Source organism: Eptesicus fuscus, chromosome 22 (assembly GCF_027574615.1).
Source record: "Eptesicus fuscus isolate TK198812 chromosome 22, DD_ASM_mEF_20220401, whole genome shotgun sequence".
Lineage (NCBI taxonomy): Eukaryota > Metazoa > Chordata > Mammalia > Chiroptera > Vespertilionidae > Eptesicus > Eptesicus fuscus.
Genome location: NC_072494.1, coordinates 5,170,861 through 5,184,688, shown reverse-complemented (window position 1 = coordinate 5,184,688; position 13,828 = coordinate 5,170,861). Strand labels below are relative to the sequence as shown.

At 44.4% G+C, this 13,828-nt stretch overlaps 1 protein-coding gene across 1 annotated transcript in view; it reads left to right on the top strand.

The window, feature by feature from the left end:
• Positions 1-13,828, top strand: part of VAV3 (vav guanine nucleotide exchange factor 3) — a 169,210-nt gene that overhangs the window by 100,472 nt on the left and 54,910 nt on the right. Inside the window, exon 19 of the mRNA XM_008147095.3 lies at positions 2,866-2,911. Within this exon, the coding sequence (XP_008145317.2) occupies positions 2,866-2,911 (46 nt within the window). The remainder of the gene's footprint in view (positions 1-2,865; positions 2,912-13,828) is intronic.

The following is a 13,828-nucleotide window of genomic DNA, read 5'->3' as shown; positions in this document are numbered from 1 at the left end:
CAGGAAGCGAGGTCATCGTTGCATACCTACTTCACACACACCTACTCTAAATCTGTTCCCTCACGCAGGGCTTTCTACCTTCAAAACAGAGGGAGGAACCACAGCCAGTTCCTTATAGCAAATGAACCCGTGCTTGTTTTGTTGGTAAAATCAACAGAATTAGGTGTGTCCCAAAAGAGGCAAGAAGAGAGAGTCTTAGAGGATCAAGATATTTCTTTTAGAGAGAGACAAGGTAAAAGGTGTAATGCATCAAGAAATAAAAGTAAGTTCCTCGGTTGTTGTCTCTTCTTCCTCCCTCCCCAGGTAGATGAAAGGGGGTGGAGAAGGCTCTGAAGGCGGCCCCTCCCGATCTCCTGGGGCTGTACCTGAGCTCCGAGCTCCAGGGATGCCCATGACATGAGCCCACCAGGCCCTGCTGGGGACAAGGTCAACTCCAGCTCGGTGCCAGGCTTTTGAGAATTTAGGCAGGGGGAGTGGAGTGTGTTTAAATATGCTCTGCTAAACATTTCCCAGCAAAATACTTCTTAGGTGCTTTTAAAGTATAATAAATTTCAGCCTCTCTAAATGTACTTGTTCTGAGCTGAAATTCTCTCTCTCTTTTTTTAAATTCACCAGATCATGGTTTGTTCCATTTCCCACTCTTGCTGTAGCGAAGTTTCTGTTCTCAAGGTCACTGGTTTTCAGTGATTTTCTGGAGGAAGAACCTAAAACATAAGCAGTAGGGCAATAATTTTAGGAGAAGAATTTGTCCTTTATATGAATTTAAACATTCCAAATACCATTAAGTTAATAAGGACAATAATAATAATAATAATAAGCTCTCACTTAATAATCCTTGCTATGTGTCAGGAACTGTTCCAAGCACTTAACATAAATTAACTCACTTAATTTTCACCACACATGCAATGACGTAGGCACTATGATTACCCCCGATGGGGCTATAATCCCCATTGGAAATGGGGGATCCAGACAGGCACAAAGATGTTAACTAATTCATGATCTAACGGGTGCCTGGTGGTCTGAATTTGAACTTGGGCAGTCTGATTCTACAATTCATACTCTTAAAAATTGCCCCGTGTTCCAAATTTTAATCCTAATTTCTAAGGTAATGTGGAGTTACTCTTGAAATCAAGTGTTCATTTTCCACATTCTAAGTTGATAGTTTTAAATAGTACTGGCTTAGGGATTCTAGGAGTACGGCCCAAAGGTTGAATTGCTTTTTTGCCTTCCAAGCCCTTTGAGAGTAGATGGTGTAAGAGCAGTAGAAAGACAGCTGCTGTTCTAACATGAAGAAGGAGGAGGGCTATGCAGGAAGTCACTAACAACGAAATAGCCATCATTATATAGAAAATATTGTCAGTTGAGCTCATTTATAGAGAGAGCTGCAAAACGTTTACATAAAGTTTCAGGCAGAGAAGTGTCTTTCTTTGAAAGCAGCTTTCTTCCAAGTGATTGCGTATGAATCTGACTCACCAAGCTTCTCCTTTGTGCCCGGTTGACCAGATGGCCAGGACTACACTGACTTCTCACTCCCAGCGGCTCTCTCCCTGACTCGTCTGTCCAGTACAGACAGTCATCTCATTGGCCCGAGCTTCAGTGCTGATTGTCATGATCCCATGGGCCTTTTCACAAATCCATTTTGAAAAAGTTATATGCAAAAGATTTCTCCAGTTGGCTTTCACCTGAGAACCCTGGACGTCTGCTTACCGTGGCGTGGAGGCCCCCTGGCATCTGTGGGAGCCCATTTCCCCCACTTACCTCGTGAAAGGAAACAACAGGAGGAACCCAAGGAGAAACCCATGGCTAGTGTGTGCTGAGCAAAGCTGGGTGCGCCCCGAATGGAGCGCAGTCTACACAGGCGCAGTCCCCAACACGTGGGAAGAACTGCAGCTTGAAAACCTGAAGGACGTGGCCATCGTAGGCTCAGCCTTTCACCCAGATGTGTCATACAAAGCGAAATCGAGTCCTTTTTAATCCGAGGGGTTACCATAGTTATTAGGTAGGAACAAATTCAGTATGGAATCGAAGTTGTTCCTATGCATTTTCAAAGCTTTAAAACCTTTTGTTTTGCATCTCATTTGTAATTTTTGCAATGCACAGTTTTTCTTTTGGATTCCTCTTCTCTAATCAGAATGGGCTTTTATGGTCCACAGGCTGCATGCCTGTTTTGTTTCTTGAAGAATTAAGATACAACCGACCCACAGTTAAAACACCGTCCTCATTACGTGTTGGCTAAGGTCGGAGCTGGAGGCATTGGCGCTGCATCCTCTCCAGGCGCTGGGCCGTCAGGCCTCAGAAATCGCCGAGTTAGCGTTTTGGAGATCACGTTTTTGCTGGGAGCATGTTCCGACCGCGCTGGGCTGCCTGGGCTTCGCTCTCATCACTCCTGCAGGCATTCTGACTTCAGAAAAATGAGCACTCACACCCAGAGGTGGCAAATGGAAGCACCCTGCTCTCCCACAGGGTTACAAGGAGTAACAGAGCCGGCGGAGGGGTGTTCAGGCGGAAGACTCATTGGAGAAACAAAAAGGTTAAACTATAAAAACAAGCTTTAGAACCAGATGTTTGGATCCAATGTAGTCATACCTTTTCCCGGAAAAAGTACACCATTCATTGGCTTTCCAGAGTGTCACGAAGTAATATACTTTAAAAACCAATTTATTCAGTTACATTTTTTTAATTAAAAAATTTAAACATACTTTTGAGATATTAGGATAACAAACCTGTAGCTATCCATCACGGAAATGCAACGTAACACTTTGACTTATTTTGAACAGTTTACTTTTTAAGGTTTCACGGTTTATGAGATCCTTCACTGAGGGGCGCGCGTCACTAATACCAACTCTTTGTTTTGTTTTCTGGCAGAAACGGACCAATGGGCTGCGGAGGACCGCCCGGCAGGTGGACGCAGGTGTGTTCGGTTGCGCGTGTCTGATTGTGACGTAGCGAGGGACTAGCCACGTCTCTGGGGGTTGCGGTAGAGAGTCAGGCAGCGTGTTGGCCTTGGTCCCCGCAGTTTGGTATGTAATGTGTGACCAGGAGCCAGCATCTCATGTGTCAATCATTCACCCGATGGTGCCACCTCGGACAGGGTCACATGGTGAGTAACCTTCAGGAACACTCTTTCCCCGATCAGCACCCGAGCCAGTTACTCGCTTTACTGAACAGCCTCAGGGGCCCTGGTTAATGCCAGTGTATCCAGCAAACTCCCCCTGGTCCCCCCCCCAAATCGGGAAAGAAAACCAACCAGCAAACGGGGGCTTAAAAATTAGCATTTTCTACGGGGATGGAGGGCTCATAAACTGGAGAGCTTCGGTGCCCTCCCCGTTGGGAGACATGCTTCTCTTCATCCTGCATGTAAACTCTTTTACAAATGAAGACAGAATGGGAGGACTCCGGCTGCAGGGAGCACGTGGTTGTTTTCCGTGTCACGTGGTGAGGTCGGCCCCGTCATTGTTTTAGGGCAATTACTTCACCGTCCATTAAGCAATGCCTTCCACAGTTTACTTACCAAAGATTAGCTCCCTGCGTGGCCACAGTGTTGTGGGTGAAAGGCGTTCGTGGCTAAAGGATCCCAAGTCCATGAACTTGGTAATAAACCAGGTGGGACATGAAAGGGTAGTCTCGCTGGGACAGAATCCGGATCCTGGGTTTGGTTTGCGCCTCATCGACAGTGTTTGCCGAGTGGTCGAGTTTAGCTTTCAAAGCTTTCTAACTCCTAACTGCAGCCACACCCATGGCAGCCACGCCAGCGTGCGAGCTGTGTGAGAGGATTTATGGAGCTTTGTTGCCTCCGGTTAGAAATTGCCTCACTGGCTTGCCGAGATCCGTTCCAGTCGTTTAACCTCGGAACAAAATTGAGGCCATTAAAAAAATAGGGGTTCTGGTTGACTCTTAATAGTTCTAACTTTCTCAAGATGTTACCCTTTCCAGAGGATTCTGCAGTAATGTGTAGAGGTGACTTCTGTGTGGTTGGAGTGGATGACTGTGAGCATAACCTTTTCCTTATTTTGTGTGAGTTGAAAAATGTTTGTTTCACAAATTAGCCTTTATAAATGTTATTTTACAAATATTTTCTCTTCTGGCTTTTTCATTTAATCCACTTCCCCCCCCAACAGAGAAATGCATGTCTTTGTTTATTATATCTGTAAGAACACGTTTGACTATTAACAATTTGTAGCCCCAAATTTTAGGAGCCCTAAATTTTAAGGCTTAGATGATTTAAAGGGAGATATAGTGAATTCACAGATTATAAATATGACCAAGTGGACCCATCATAAAATAGTTTATCCTCCTCTTTCCTAAAGGTGATGGCTTCGTAGAGGTATCACTCTTCTGATATTCCTGTTTGTCCAAAAATTTGTCCAAAGATCATGAAAGACTTCATGACGATTAGACTTAGAAATACAAAAGACGTAGTATTATATGTTATGCTTATAATTTTATATATCTATATGTCTGTCTGTCTATCTATCTATCTATCTGTCTATCTATCTGAGATCTTTCCAGTAGGTGTAAGTATAAATATATGAGTGTTTTCTCATTTTTTGAGGTTTTTGAAAAGAGCACGTAGTCGATGGCCTTTCGTGTTACAGCTCCTAATGTGACGGCAGCTATTCTCCCTGTGGTGGCTTCTGACGTCAGCCTTGAATGTGTGTGTTAGAGTCTTTGCTGTCTTTCTCTCTTTCTGTTGCAAGTTGCAAAGCCTTGTTCAGAGCAACCCCGCTGGCTAACGGCCTTGCTCCGCGTCAGTCGCCATGGACTGCTATTTGGCAGTCCCTTCAGCTGTGTGACGTGTCTTACTCCCGAGATGTCTAAACGAGGGACCGGCAAACCCGAGGCTTCCTCCGCACAGATAAATGGCTTCCAAGGGCATTATTTTCTGTGCGAGCCTTTCCTGGATGTGCCTTTAAGTTCTCTTCAGCTAATTTCGTGGACTTCTCCAAGTGCGAACAGCCGGGCTGTGCCTGGGGCCTCACGGGGGTGTTGTAGAAAAAAGTGATGAGTCAGGGTGGGGCTCAGATGGAACCACTGCACCCGATCCCAGTTTCAAAGGTAAATGGTGGGTCTTCTCTGGAGACCTTTTGTGTGGACAAGAACTTCTTTGTGTAGTAGGTGCCTAATACATATTTCCCAATGGATGGAGGAGTGAATAGAATTGTTCTGCATGCCTTGGCTCTCGGGCAGCATGGAATAATCTAGTTGTAGGAAGCCTGGCTCCGAGCCACATTGTCTGGGCTGGCGACCCACCTTAGCTGTTGATTGCAGTTGACCTTGGGCAACTTGTGTCCTCTCTGCGCGGTAGCTTCCTCCTTTGTCAAAGGAGACTAAAGACAGAACCTACCTTACAGAGCTGTTGTGAGCGTGACACGAGCTGGTACGTGAAAGTACTGGCAACGGTGCCACGTATGCAGTCAATGCCAAGAGGTGACGATTCTTATAGGCGCTTTGAGGTAGAGCATGTTATTTCATATTAGACGTTCTGTCATGTGTAGAAGAACCAGTAATACTTGCCAGTTATTTCTTTTCAGACAGACCCAGAATTTCATGCTGAATTTCCATTGAAGCTCGAGTTACACAATCAGAGCCATTTTCAGATTGGCCCTTCTTCTCTGCTTGTCTTACGGCCTCTGCGGCATTTTGCTTTTCTTTAAGTAGAGGAATCAGTAACGTTGTTGGTCCGGAGTTTTGGGTGAAGTTAGTAGTGTTTGTGATTGCAATAAAGAAGAAAAGAAAGGAAAACTGCTCAGTTCGAAAAGTTATACAGTGCCTTGTGGAGTTCTTTTCAAACCGAGAAAGATATGAATTATAGCTTTGCAGTGTGTCTCGTCAGCACATTTACAACATTTGCTCTTTATTAATAATGGTGGTTAATCATGATCAACAATATTTGCCAATGGTTTTGCAGTTTGGTTTCCATTTTCTTGTCTTCTGTTCTGTGCTAAGAAGTTTACCAATTTATGATCTTGGCTGTTTTTTGTAAATGTAATAATGTGGTAGATGCAAATTCTGGTAGCTCTTTTGGATTTTTTAAATATAGCGAGGTATTTTCATCAGTTTGTACTTTTCTTCCTGAGACATCAGATGTTAGATTCAGGAAAATACCACTTAGAAGAGACAGATCAATTATTTCAGGAACACGGAGGTGCTGGGCCTTTTTCAAGAACATGAGATCATAAATCTCAAGGAAGTCTGAGCACCGGTGTGATATTTTTCACCTAAAGTGGCACTCAAGGTCAGAGCGACCAATTAAATTTTAACTGAGCTTTAAAAATGTCCTTCTGTCTAAGTTTAGGAGGTGCGAGATTGAGTTTGCTTGTGGCACATCTGTATACCAGGAAATGGGTTCTTTTAATGAAATCCATGCCTTCAGACGATTGCAAAATTACCTTATATTTGCAGGACGCATAGCATCTTGCATTCAAGTCCACAGTCACTAGCGTTTAAAAAATCCCAGCCATTGTTCTGCGTTGGGCTTCCTGGAGATGAGATGAAGCAGAGGAAATAAGTGTGCAGGTCCCTCATCTCCTTCTGATCGTAGGTTATGCATCAGATGGGTGATAACCTTGAATAGCAAACGGACAGATAATGGTTACATTGATAAGTGCTCTTTCTCGGGGTTCATCTTGATTGCGAAGCGACTGGCTTGGAAACACGGTCTCGTTCACAGAGATGTCTCATGTGTCCAGCAGAGCCATCTGCACAGGCGGCCGCCTCTGTCAGGTGGACAGCGTTGCTGGAAATGCCATTCCTGTTTCTCGTGGGAGGAAAGGGGCGCAAGGAACCTCGCTTTCATGACCAACTCTGTGTCTTATAGAACCGGCAGCACCTGCAGTGCCATCAATGAGAAAACACTCTCCTCTCTGCAGGGATTTATGTTCCGCCCAAGGAAGGAGACGCAGGCAGAGGTCTTGATGTAGGCATATGCGTGGACGTGTGAAACTGTTCTTTTTCTTTCTTTCTTTTGCTGTTGTTAATCCTCAATCAGGATATTTTCCCACTGATGTTTAGAGAGAGTGGAAGGGAGGGGGGAGGTACAGAGAGAGAAACATCAATTTGAGAGAGACACATCGATTGGTTGCCTCTCACAGGGGCGCTGACCAGGGCCAGGGATTGAGCCTGCAACCGAGGTATGTGCCATTGGCCAGAATGGAACCTAGGACCCTTCAGTCGGAGGGATGGCTCTCTATCCACTGAGCCAAACCGGCCAGGGCTAAAGTATTTTAATACTATATTGGTTCACTACGGTGTGGCATAGTGTCACGGAAACAATGAACGGTCTGATAAACATGTAAAAGGATGTAATTATGTGGTAGGCGCCAAAAAGCAAAAGGAATTGGAAAACAGAGAAGCAAGTGTGGGCTCCATTTGCTCTTAAGCTGGGTGGTCTATGTATGTCTTCATGGATAGAAATAAAACTTGCCATGCTGGTTTATTGTATTGGATTATAATTTTCCTTAATGTTTTAATTTCAAAGGATTGAAAAACTCATTTCAAATCTAGACGGAAGCGTTGATTTCTTTTAGATGTACTCTTAAACATACCGGCAACTTGTGCAATAGAGAAATTTCATATTTTCAGTTCCCAAAGAAAACATTGCAGAGAAAAAATACCAACCTGGGATTTTAAAAATCACTGATCTAAAAATATATTTCATCCTTTTTTTTTCTTTTTTAAGGAAACAGATGTGTATTCCTGAAGGCTTTATAATAAATGAGTTTTTGTCTATAATAAATTAGCAATAACGTATCCATAGGTTACACTATTTCCATATTAATCAGTCATTTTGTCTTTTCTGCCACCTCTAAAACTAATTTCTCACCACATGTCAACCTTAATGTAAATATTGGGAGCATAGTTGTAAATGTGTAAACATACATTTCACACTGAAAGAATGAACTTGGCCTGGCCGGCATGGCTCAGTGGTTGAGCGTTGACCTATGAACCAAGAGGTCACGGTTCGATTCCCAGTCAGGGCAGATGCCTGTGTTGTGCTCAATCCCCAGTAGGGGGCGTACAGGAGGCAGCAGATGGATGATTCACTCTCATCATTGATGTTTCTCTCTCCCTCTCCCTTCTTCTCTGAAATCAATAAAAAATGCATGTAAAAAAAAAAAAAAAAAGAATGAACTTGAAAAAACCGGGACAGTAGAACCCAGTGATTCTCCTTGCAGAGAAATGAAACCACGCTGAGCGGGGCCCCGGGGAGTGGCTGTGGCTTCTGAACTAGGGAGTTGCTCTCAGGCTCCTGTTCACTGCGGACAGCAAGGCGAGTTCTGCACGGAGGCACTTGACCCTCCTGTGGTTGTTTCCGGGGCCTCCTTTCTAATTCTCTGCCACGATGACCGGTTTCTGAAATCTACATCCCGGTCCCTCACTCACATATTTTTTGGTTTGGGGAGGATTGATTTCTCCCTCTCAAGTCTCATTCTGAGTTCGCAAAGGGTCATATTTCTGCTGCCTGGCAGGTGTGCCCTCGCCTGGCGGGCCCTCCGGCCAAGGCGTGGGCACAGGGATGCCTTCGGTGGGAAACAGTCTCTGTCATGCGATGATCGAGGAAGACATCGGCAGTGTTTTACACAGAACCCACTTCTGGGTCAGCTGGGCGCCCCTAACGCGTCCCATTTGCAGGCTCTTCTGCTTGATTGCTTTCTGGCGGCAAAAGAGGAAAGTCTGGAGGGTGGGACCTGAAAGGGAAGCTGCAGAATCCCTCCGAAGGGCATCCCTGCTCAGCGGTAACACGCAGGGGCACCAGGCAAACGCAGTTCCTCACTTCGCCATTGCTCCCGGAACCCTGTCATTGGACCTCAAGGACCCATTTGGAGTCCGTTGGCTGTGGCAGGCACTGTGTTTGTAGGAGGAGGTGACGCATCCCACTGTTCCCCACTCACATGCTGTAGATCGTCCATCCGATTAGAGAATTGAGGGAACAGGAGCCGACAGCATGTTTGGTGGAAGGAAATGGGGAGGAAGGTGCTCCCCTCCCCCCTTGCTGGAAGTGTCAGGGCGGGAATGTAGGCGAACCAGAGAAGGCAGCCCTTGAGGCATAAAGTTGAAGCCACAACCTGCCTCTGTGGCAGGAAAGGAGTAACGAGGAGAGGGAGAGAAGGGACGCTCTCTTGGATTTCTTGTCTGTGTTAGGTACTTGCTCTGATAGGGGAGGGACCCTTTTAACCTCAGAGGCAGCCCTGTGCAGTGGGGTCGCCGAGGGCTCTGTAGTGGGGGGATCGGGGTTCGTGTCCTGCCCCTCCACTTCCCAGATGTATAATCTCTTGCTCTATCATCTCTGAGATGAGGGTAGTAGTAGCAGACATACCTCCTCCCATCATTGTGAAGGTTAAATGAGTTAATAGAGCATTTAGCAACAAGGTTTAGTTAGCCCACATTGAGTGACGGTTTTATTACTACTTTGTACACACTTCTGTATTCATTTTCTATTACTGTGTAACAAGTTACTGTAAATTTAGCAGCTTGAGACAGCACATACTTATTATCTCCCAGTTTCTGTGGGTCAGAAATCTGGGCATTGTATAGCTGGGTGCCCTGCTTCTGAGTTTCTCACAAGACCTCACTGAAGGTGTTAGCCAGGGCTGTGTCTCACCCGAAGGCTCAACTGGGGAAGGATTCACTTTGCAACTCATGCAAATACTTGTGGGCAGGATTTGGTTCCTTTGGGTTGTGGAACTGAGGACCTCTGTTCCAGCTCGCTGTTGGCCCGGGGCAGTCTTCAGTTCTCAGCCACATGGGCCTGCCCAGCCTGGCTACTTCTTTATCAAAGTGTGCCAGCCAGGAAGGTGACAGTCTCCTAGCCAGATGGAGCTGAACATCTTTACAACACACTCATGGAATGACATCCCATCACCTTTCTGTTGAACAAGAGGCAAGTCACAGGTCCCGCTCACATTCAGGGGAGGGGATTAAACAAGCTCTGAATACCAGGAGGCAGAGATTGCTGGGGTTTATCTTGGGGTCTGTCTGCTACAAACCTAAGAGGGGACACTGCTATTTTTCAGTTGTGAGAACCAAAGCTCTGAGAGGTTAGGTGACTTACCCAAGGTCACACAGCACCTGGCTGGCATCGGGACTTCATCGTGTGTTTGGCTCCCTGGACCTCGTTCTTCTAGAGGTCTTCTGGGTCCCCTTCTTAGTGCCCAAGCTGTGGACAGAGGAAGGCTTATCCCCTGAAGCTTGTCTGTATAGCACAGTGCAAACAGCAGTGAGTCTGGTCTGTTTGGGAGGGTTCACTAGTGGCTGATGATATGAAGCAGATTTATGGGCGATTTTATTTTATGCGTTCTTAATTTTGAAAATGTTCATCTGAAATTGCTACAGCATTTCAATTAATTTGGACGGTGAAAACTGAGCACCAGGAGATTCCCCAGCAGAAGATGAGGCAGCTAATTAGCGGTTTGAAACAAGCAACTGTAGACACGGGCCCGGAGACACGCTGGGTGGTGACAGCCAGCGGAACGCGCTCTGCTGGACGGCTTGAGCTGGGAGGAATGACTCCTGGCAGTCTCAGCATCGAACTCCGGTGCCGCCGAGTAAAAAAAGCCGTGCTAGGGAGCTCACTGTCTGAATGGATGTATACTGTTCAGTTCTCATGCCGTTCTGGAAACCCGCTTTCTGATTATTTTGGAAGGGTTTCTTTTGGAAAACAGGAGGAGTGGCAACAGAAACACAGTAGTTAATTGTCGTCAAAGTGTTTTTCATGTCATTTATGATATTTCATAAACTTTAAAAATATCATTTTTTTAACTATTTTTTTCTGAGTTTAAAGGTAGGACAGCACGTATTTCTTTTTAAAAAAATAACTTTAGTGATAAGTTAGAATTTTGAGAAAAATTTATTCTAAAAAAAATAATTCAGACTCTGTAAGGAAGTCTAGAAAAGATTTCTGGACAAATTGCCTGTAATCAGCTCACTGATGTCATCACCTTAACCCTTTTATTTCGTTGCACATTTCCCCCCAGTACTGTGTGTGTGTGTGTGTGTGTGTGTGTGTGTGTGTGTAGGCACGTGTTTATAAAACCTTTGTATTTTCAGTGTGGTATCTGCTTGTATCACTTAATGTTGTCTCATGAGCATATTTGTTGATTCAGTTGTTCACTCAACCATTTGACAAGTCTGCAGGCTGCGCGTTAAGTTTACAAGGAGAAAGATGTGCTTTCCTTACACAGCACGCAGGGACATGGAGCTGAGGTCGACTCAGAGCAGGGAAAACATACGGGGCTCTGCTTCAGAGGGCACGGCCTTCAGTTCAGTGACATCCGGAAGTGGCGTCTGCACTGAAACCCGGGTGTGAGTAGGGGATCCGCAGGATGTGAGTGGAGACAACGGTGTCAGGCAGAGGAAGCAGCCAGCAAGGCCCTGGTTTGAGAGGGAGGGCTATGTCGGATGAGAATTTAGGGGCAGCCACGCTAAGACCTTTATTCATTCACATCAAGAAATTTGAGCCCTAGCCAGTATGGCTCAGTGGATAGAGCATTAGCCTGTGGACTGAAGGGTCCCAGGTTTGATTCAGGTCAAGGGCATATGCCCAGGTTGCAGGCTCTATCCCCAGTAGGGGGCATGCAGGAGGCAGCCAACCAATATTCTTTCTCATCATTGATGTTTCTGTCTTTCTCTCCCTCTCCCTTCCTCGCTGAAATAAATAGAAATACATTTAAAAAGAGAAAAAGAAAAAAAAATTCTACTTTGTGCTCATGAGCAGAGGGTAACTCTGAACCAGAGGAAGGACAAGGTCAGCCAGGTCGGCCGCAGAGGTCATCTGAGCCACCCTGCGAAGGTACCTTCAAGTCTTCCACACAAATGAAACTGTTTCAGCATCCTTTATTGTTGGACGGGAGTCTTTCTAATTTTCATCATTATGAATACCACTTTGAGGGATTTCTAGACATGAATATCCTTGCTCAGATGGCTGATTATTATTATATAAAATGGGGTCACAGAAGTGGAATTTCTGGGTTTAAACATGAATTCCGTGATTCTAGATATATATGTTGCCACATCGCCTTTTAGAAATATTACTTTGAATTACATCCCCGCCATTATTGATGCATGAGACTGTCTTACTTGATGCTTACCAAGACAGTATAATTCTCTGTACTGCAAGTCATTCCATAAGTGAAGTATATTACTGTTCATGTGGTGTCATAGAAGTTCATAACATAATATGAACCTGATTTCTAGAGATACAGATGACTATTTTATTATTGGGTAAATTATCTGTTTATCCCTTTCCCATTTTTTCCTGTTCAGGATTTAGTGGTTCTATATGATGTCAACCTTATATTTGTTGAAAAATACTTCATGTTAATGACTTGTTTCTATATAAAGTTTTAAATTTGCATGTGGTCACATCCACTGGCATTTTATATATTGTCTTTCCCTCCCTGCTTTTATGCTTAGAAAGTTCTCCCCTTCTGAATTTTGTTAACTACTGACTCCTAGTCTTATTGCTTAATTTATGTAGCATATTGACCCATACTGTCTAACTTATTTTTATTTAAGTAGTAGGTTAAAGTTCTGTGAGCAGTTGCAACATGGACATCAAAGCATTTTTAAGGATTTATAGTACAACAGTGGTCGGCAAACTGTGACTCGCGAGCCACATGTGGCTCTTTGGCCCCTTGAGTGTGGCTCTTCCACAAAATACCATGGCCTGGGCGAGTCTATTTTGAAGAAGTGGTGTGAGAAGAAGTTTAAGTTTAAAAAATTTGGCTCTCAAAAGAAATTTCAATTGTACTATTGATATTTGGCTCTGTTGACTAATGAGTTTGCCGACCACTGTAGTACAACATTCTACAAAGTGTAAATTTACCTTCTTATATGTTGTTTAACCATCCTACTCCACGCGCACTTTTTATTTCGTGCTTTATTGCATACATATTTGGCTCAGATCGTAAGTTATCTTATATAAAATATGTCACAATGTATGTTCTATAGAGATAGTAAGGGAATACTGTTTTAAACAAATACAAACATTTAATGTTGAGATTTTCAGGCCTTTCTGTTTGTAAATTATGACAAACTAAGATTACTTCTCCCAGGCCTTTTGGGAGGTAGGAGGAGGAAATATTTTGTGACTATTCATTTGAGTTCCAACTATCTCCATTGCTCTCTTTTCCCTTGCAAATATACATCATCCTTAATTTTACCAATCTCTTCTCATCCTAATTTATGCAACTACTCCTGGAACCGAGACTAGACCTCTTATTTTAAAAGATCTATGGTTTCAACAACTTTTAAAAATCAAAATAAGAAAAATTTAACTTCTACTTTATTTAAAAGATGCTGTAAAGGTATGTCCTCATTTCCAAATCAGTGTGGAAATTCTGTGTTTTACAGCTTTAATCTAGGAAGCTTTATATGTTGCCATGAAAACATTAGGTGTTCGCCCAGCCGGTATGGCGGTGAGGCTCAGTTGATTGAGCATCGACCCACGTCCTATGCACCAGAAGGTTGCCGGTTTGATTCCAGGTCAGGAAACATGCCTGGGTTGTGGGCTCCATTCCCAGTCGGGGGCGTGCAGCAGGCGGCCAATCGATGTTTCTCTCACATCGATATTTTTATCTTTCTTCCCCCCTCCCTAACTCTCTCTGAAATAAATAAATAAAATGTAGGTGTTTAATATATAGTCTTTCTTGGGGAAGCCAGTTGCAAACAGGTAGAATAACGGCTTTGGTGTCCTGCCTGTCACATTGCTCCTGGTGATGTGTCCGGGGAACGTGCCTTCCCATGTCCAGATACCAGCAGTTTTGTCGGAGCTTCCTGTGGCTTTAAATGGCCCCAAGGAGTCTCGTGATCCCTTCAACTCAGGACAGAA